General features: G+C 42.2%; 1 protein-coding gene across 2 annotated transcripts; it reads right to left on the minus strand.

Annotated features, from left to right (window-relative positions):
• Positions 1-826: 826 nt before the first annotated feature.
• Positions 827-3,031, minus strand: LOC134484306 (Y-linked testis-specific protein 1-like). Of its 2 annotated transcripts, XM_087601402.1 has the most exons (3): positions 2,880-3,023; positions 987-1,859; positions 827-907 (listed from the first exon to the last, which is right to left on the minus strand). In XM_087601402.1, exon 2 carries the CDS (start codon positions 1,780-1,782, stop codon positions 988-990), a length of 795 nt encoding a protein of 264 aa, XP_087457528.1. In that variant the 5' UTR covers positions 1,783-1,859; positions 2,880-3,023; the 3' UTR covers positions 827-907; position 987. The 2 variants fall into 2 exon arrangements, with proteins under 2 accessions (XP_087457528.1, XP_087457527.1); XM_087601401.1 differs by having other exon boundaries at positions 827-1,859; positions 2,880-3,031.
• Positions 3,032-7,569: the final 4,538 nt, after the last annotated feature.

Raw genomic sequence — 7,569 nt, forward strand, 5'->3', positions numbered from 1 at the left:
CATTCGAGAGCCTTTCTGTTCTTCCTGGGTCTCCTGCTTCACTTTTTGAGAACTCCAACTGGAATTCCTTCGTCCCTCAGTGTCCTCAACTCCCACATGTGTTCTTTAGTCTTTCTACCACATCACCATCAATTTATTCTTTCTTACCCTCATTCTGGTCTCTTCTCTGCATGTGAAGGATGGATGTATTTAAAAAGATGAATTTAGGGGCCTGGAGAGATAACCAATGGATTAAGAGCTCATCTGCTTTGAAAGAGGACTTTGATTTGTTCTTTGAGCTCATGTCCAATGGCTCCCAACCACCTTTAATTTCAGCTCCAGGGGACCAGACTATTCTTGTCACTGTGGTCTCCTGTATTCATGCCTTGCCCTACCCAGATAAATAAAAATAATATATCTACATATGAGAAACAGGTTTCATTAGGTTTTGTTAGTCAAACAATGCCTGATCTTCTCTGATTCTGAGTCTGCTTGGATCAGTTTATTGGGTTTCCCCTTGAGTTCCAAGACCACCTCTCTGTTACCTGCCACTCTTTCCCCAACTATCTGTTTCTCCCTCAAACTTCCCCTCAGAGAGTCTTTCTATTTCTGGCCCCTCTCCACTGCTTCCTAAACATCCATCTTTTTTTCCCCTGTGCCATCCCTGCTCCTCTAAGCCTCATCTCCAGTTCTTTCCTCTCCCTAAAGACCAGACCAGCTCAGTCCTGTTTGTTTTAGCGTATGTGACATTAGACTTGCTGTTCACAGCCTTGAACTTTCCGGCTTCCTCTAAATGTTCCATCCACCACAACCAGTCTCCTCCACAAAAGTATGCACACACAACACGTCACATCACACATTTTAATTTTTAGTGCAAAAACAAAATCCACTGGAAAAGATACTGGGGTTGTCAAAGGCCATTGGGTATCTGAAACACAGAAAAACAAACATTTTCACCCCAATCCTATAAATTCCCCATATATGTCCCCTCACTTTGTGAATTTCACCTTAACGGATCTTTTCCATCAGATTATAGACATAGATGTGGACGTCACCATCAAACTTGATGAAGTACACGGAAGGCTTGGCTAGAACTTGGTAAATGACTTTGCCGATCTTTTTGGACCCATCACTTCTGGTGAACTGCACACATTGACCTGTTAAGATGTCGCTGTCAACGTCTGACTTCACCTCTGCTGGCGAAATCTCTGGGATGATATGGAGATTACCTTCTGTGTAATCATCCAGGAGCTGATAGATATATAGGACTGGATCTTTCTCATAGGTGATGTAAAACCAGTCCTTCATGATTGGTACCTGTGCTAGGACCACCCCCCTCCAGTTGTCCTTAGAGCCATGTTTGCCCTCAAATTTATGCTCCACAGCACGGCCAACAATGGCACTTGCGAGATGGGCGTCTTTCACTTGAGGAAACACAACTTTGTGAGTCAAGACCTTAAGCTTTAAAATCCTCTCATCGCTGTGAAGTGCCAGTCCATAGACACAATCAACTCCATCATACTTGACCAGATAGAGAGAGGGATTTGTTGGCAGTTGATCTAGAACTATGGCCTTCCATTGGGTGACGGGCTCATCACCTTCCTTCCATCCGTGTGAAATTCTGCATCCCACAATGTTCCCCAGTGCCTGGGGAGAAGGCCTCCTCCTCTTCCGCTTCTGGAAGGATGGTGTGCTCATCCTCCTCACAGACACCCTCTTCTTCTTGGCTCTAGACATAGTGTGGTAGGCCACAGCACTCCTGGTCCACTGTCTTGTGGCTATTGTTCTGCGTTCAGGCTTCATACTTTCCCATGGCCTGGGTTTGAAGAGCTCACCTGCTTAAACCAGACACAATTCTGGTACCTCTGTCATATGAGTACCTGCAATAACAATGGGGGTTGTGTTGGGGAGGGTGCTGGACCAAGGCTCTTGTCTATGAGAACTTTGGAGCAGGTGAGGAAGGCGATGGTAAACAGGTTTGAGCATCTGAATCTAATGCTGTCATAATCAGAAGTTCATAGAAGTGCTGGGTAATGGTGGAGCACACCTTTAATTCCAGCACTCCAGAAGCAGAGGGAAGCAGACCTCTGTGAGATCAAGGACAGGCTGGTCTACAGAATTAGTTCCAAGATAGACAAAGCTACCCACAGAAAAACCCAGTCTCATAAATCAAAATCTAAAGTTCAAAGGAAAATGAAAAAATGGTTCTCTACAGCTCAGAATAACATATTTAGACACATTTCTTCAGCCCGAGGCACTTTGCCTATGCTGAGGAACATCTTGAATGGCTAGGTCAGTGTGGGATTAAGTATCCCTGTCCCCACTTTAAGCAAGCAGAACAGAGAAAGGATAGCAAAGGAGCCAGAAGGGTGGCCACACCCCTTCTCCACCCTCTAACTATGAGCTATTTGGCAACATCCACAAGTATCTGCCCAGAGACAAAGCACAGTAGTCCACTGGCTTACTCTACTGGGCATCCTGACCCAGCCCCAGGTTTATTCCCTGAAGCTGTTGCATTTTCGACCGCAACAAGAGTCTTTTGTGTAGGCAACAATAGCCATTTAGAAATAATATCTACTGTGGTTGGGATTTAACTCAGTGGTAGAGCAGTTGCGTAGCAAGCACAGGGCCCTGGGTTCGGTCCTCAGCTCCATAAAAAAAAAAAAATTTTTTTTCTCCAAAAATACACAGGCACAAAGTGGAGCTTTGGCATTTTAGTAGAATTTTGAATTAGATATTGTTAGCAAAGAATAATAAACTCCGGAGACTGACTAGCCTAGACCATCCGCCTAGCTCTCAAACGTGGAAGACATTAGAACGTAAGGTTACTTGCTCTACGAGGGAAAACTTTTAGCTTTCTGGGCTACAAGGGTCCCAGTTATCTTCATAAACGTATTTACCAAAAGAAAATGTCCTAGTCGTCCAGATTCTGTCTTCTGAAACCGGTCAGGCACCAATAGGTTGTTGAACAGTTGTGGGGTTCAGTAGATGAACTGGCTTCAGACACCGCTGTGAAGATAGTGAACCCACCTTCAAAATTGTCTAGCGCCTCCAAGTGGAAGAGATGCGCAACCTCCGCCCTTGTGCTCTGTGGCATCATCCAGGCTCTGCTTACGTCATAGAACCCCTCTCAGGCCAGTTCCTTCCCTAGTTACGCTTAGAAACTTCCAGCATCTAGGTTTTAGCTTCTCATGTAGCCTCCTGTTGAACCAAAATAAAGTCCCCACCCAAATATTCTGATGACTCGAGTCACAGTCTGCCTAAGTAGCTCTTTTCATGCTTTTTATTTTTCTGAAAAACTCTTTGGTTTCTGAGTCACCAACATCCTTGGTGGTTATTTTCCCAGCTCCTATCTTTTCTTTGGTTAACTTTAAGTTATTCTCCGTATCAGAAATATTGCTAGGCTCTCTCTCCGAGGCAGCACACAGGATAGAACAACAAAATTAGCTTTATCAAAACCCACAATTAGAGGAGGGCCATTTTTATTCAAACAAAGCCTGAATTTGACAGGATTAAATACCTTGTATTGAAGACAATGGCAATCATGAATTATGGATTCTTTGCAAAGAGCGAGGAAAAATTAGCTGCTGGACCTGCTTCCAAAGTCGGAATAAACTTATCACAAACCCGATATCGACCAGTCATATTTTAAATGTCTTTAAAATTTATCAGCACTTCTGATTAAAAGGAATTTATTAGATCAAATGCAGTAAAACAGGATGAAATACATGAGTTAATTTTGTTTTTGAAATATGGGTAGACAGAATACTGGATCCAGGTAAGTATGGAATTTACCTATAAATTACAGGCCACTTTAATTGTTTGTGTCACATAGTTCCTAAGATCTTCAAAAGGATTCTTTTCAGAACCCTCCCCTGTCCCCACTACACTCTGACCATCCCTTCCCTCTTCCCAATAATTCCCTTCCACTTTAACATTATAATTTTTTTTAAATGTACTTAGAGCTTAACAACTTATGGCAGCTTTTTAAAGCTGTCCAATTTTCTAAGTGCACCGTCTTCTTTTTCTCTTTCTATCGTAGTTTTAAGCACATTTTCCTTCACACTTTGAGTTTTACTCACTCTCTGATCTTATGACTACTCTGCCATTATGTGACTGTTAGTCCACTATGTGGCTGATCTCAATGTGGAGTTAACTCAAATGACATGAATTTTCCCCCTCTCTCCCCTTAATCTTCCTTCTCTAGGCACCTGCAGAGATTGAAAGCATTAGGGATTTTTTTAACCCTGGAAAGCGCACACACACACACACACACACACATACACACACACATACACACACACATACACAAACATACACCCATACACACAAAAAAACTCATAGAAACACAAACACACACACACACATACACACACAAACACACACACAAGCACACACAAACACACACACAATCATACACATATACACACTCAAACACACAAATACAGAGAGAGACAGAGACAGAGACAGAGAGAGACACGGTGAGAGACAGAGAGCCCATGAGAAAACATGTGATATCATCATTTTAAGAACATTAAACAGACAGAACTTTCAAAAAAGTGAAGAACAAGTAGGCAACAAGAAGAATAATCTCATCATAGCCATCAACTTGAGGAGGAAAATTTTCACACTCTAGGCTTCTATGTACCAGTCTGTTACTGAGCGAAGTAGGGGCAGGAACTCAGGCAGGACTCTAGAGGCAGGAAAGGAAGCAGAGACAACTTAGAAATGCTGAGTACTGGATTGCTATCCATGACCTACTCAGCTTTCTCTCCTTCTCATACAACCCAGGGCCACCTTCATAGGAGATGACACTATGCATAGTGGGCTAGACCCTTCTACATCAACCATCAAAAAAAAAATTCCTTACAAATGTGGCCAACGGACTTTCTGATGGAGGCAATTCTTCAGCTGACTCTCCTTTTTCCCAGGTTGAGTCAAACTGACAATAAAAACTAACCAGTACCCCTGCACATCCATTCAGATTGCCACACTGTGTGCAATAGACAAGCCATTGGAATATCCTTAGCTGTTGATCACTGGATGAATGGCTTAAAAATTTGATATACATTGATGTGATTTTCATCTATGTGTAAGAGCAAAGGGTTTTGTTCTCAGAAAAACGGAATGAACTATAAAATACAGTATGTTAAGTGAAACAAACCAGACTCAAACAGATGATTGCAAAATTTAGATTTTAATAAGGGATATTATGTGAAATTGGGCATTTAGGAAAAGGAAGAGGAGCAGCAGGGTGTGTGTGTGTGTGTGTGTGTGTGTGTGTGTGTGTGTGTGTGTGCAGGTGGAAATGGTGGTGAGTTGTGAGAAAGAAGATGGCTAATGTACATTATAAACCTGTACTAGGAGTCACAAGCAAGCCCACTGACTTGTACATTTAAAGAATATCGATATAAGAGAGCTGAGTCTAAAACAATGTTTTGATTAAATTGGGGGTTTATACTTTAGAGATACCATAAAGTTTATTCATATTTTCCTTCCCACTGGGCTCTTGCTGTTGCAAGCTTGATACTTGTGACAGGATATGGCAATGAGCTTTGGTTTCTGAACCTCATTAATAACCCGGAATTCATGTCATTCAGTGAGGCTACCGTGGGGAAGGAAGTAGTTAGAGATCTTAAGGGTACACCACGTGGGAAGAATAATACCCACCCCCACTATAGATTTCCAAATATTCACCGTCATCTCTGGTTTGAATGTGATCGCCCAACAGTTATTTTCAGAAGATTAATCCCCAGTGGGAATGTAGTTGTGAAGAATTGATTAGGTCAAGAGGGATGCGACCTACAAATAAAAATCCATTAATGATGCTATTGTGGAAAAAGGTTAAATTATGAAAAGGAGTTTGGCCCCCTCTCTTTTATTCCTAGCCCCCTGGATCCCTTCTGTGGTGACAAAAACCCACAAGAACTCCTTCCTCTGCAGATGGTCTCTTCATCTTGTAATTACAGGTTTCTGAATCATAATAATACAGAATCTGTGTCATTATACACTAGCCAATCGGTGCCATTCTGTTTGTCCATAGAAGCATGAACATGCCTCAGAATTGTGAGCAGCTGGGTCATATGGGAAAGCATAGCTGGCAGAGAGGACTAGGTTGTTAGTGCTGACTGAAGACAAGATGGGTTCAGGTTTAGCATGTGTGCTCTTCGTTAAAGAAACAGCACAGAGGAAGAGTGTAGATTGGAAAGTTGCAGATTAGAATGGACTCAGACATCTACTGTTGGCCTTTTGGGGACAAGGAGCCATTAGGTAAAGGGAAAGATCACTAGGGATAGCTTCAGCACTGCTTTTGTCTAGCAGAACCCTTTTTAGAATCCTCATCTTCGAGGATGTGAAAGAAAACTGCCTGGAGTCATTTGATACATCAGTAACCATCAAGAGTGTGTCCACTATTACAGAGGGACCCAGGAAAAAGCCTGATCTTGAAAGATCCTTTGCCTTCAAGAGATGGAGACTCCTCCCCACCAACACTGGGCAACCCATCTATGTCGGTAAGGGCATCCCACTAAGTCCAGATCAGTGGTCCTTAACCCTTGGATTGAGACCGCTTTGGGAGCTCAAATTGCCCTTGCACAGGAGTCACATATCATATATGCTGTATTCCATACATTTACATTACAACTCATAACTATAGCAAAATTAAAGTTATGAAGTAGCAATGAAATAATGTTACAGTTGGTAGAGCTGTATTAAAAGGTTGTGTTAGGAAGGTTGGGAACCACTCTTCCTGACCCCTCTAAAATATGTCTGTTGGTATGAACTGGAGTTATAATCCCTTTTATTCAAACAGGCAAACCCAGAAAAACCAATACACCACCAAAAGGTTATGAAGGATACACAGCCATTGTACCCACAGTGTAAGGACTACTGACATCTAGACAAGTGATGTCAAAATGGAAATCACGTAACACCATGACAATCCCCCTAAATGAAAAGCAGAGGAGAAAAACCAGTTCCCTGGTGGTGACACTAAGAGAAAACCATTGTCAGAATTGGCAACAAGGATTTTAAAGCCAGGATTCAAGCGTTGTCAATGAGAAACCTACAAAACAGGCAGAAGGGGTTAGTGAGATGGCCTACTGCATAGGAACACTGGTTGCTCTTATAGAGGATCAGGGTTCAGAGGATCTGATAGACTCTTTGGTCAAAACACACACACACACAAACACACACACACACACACACACCATAGAGGAAAATTAAAAAAACAAATTAAAAAAAGAAGGAGCCAGGTATGTCCCTTTAATCCCAGTACTCAGAAGTAAGGTGATTTCTGTGAGTTCAATGCCTACCTGGTTTATAAAGTGAGTTTCAGGCCAGCCCTACCTACATAATGAAACTCGGTGTCAAAATAAAACACAAAAGAGTGTTTTATTTATTTCTGATAATGTATGCAACAGAGAAACTATTTCTACAGAGAAAGACCTTATTGTTGAGAGAATCAGTGGGCATGAAGGATACCCCAATTCTTTGTGTCACTACTCCATCACAGCCTCACCAGGAAGCAAGAATGGGTCCAGCTAAAAATGAAGCAGGGCAATTATGAGTAAAGCTGTGGACACACATCAG

Source organism: Rattus norvegicus, chromosome Y, assembly GCF_021556685.1.
Source record: "Rattus norvegicus strain SHRSP/BbbUtx chromosome Y, alternate assembly SHRSP_T2T, whole genome shotgun sequence".
NCBI lineage: Eukaryota > Metazoa > Chordata > Mammalia > Rodentia > Muridae > Rattus > Rattus norvegicus.

Bases quoted from the DNA above. Each gene is read 5' to 3' on its own strand.
- LOC134484306 (XM_087601401.1), bottom strand. From the start codon at position 1,782: ATGAAGCCTGAACGCAGAACAATAGCCACAAGACAGTGGACCAGGAGT.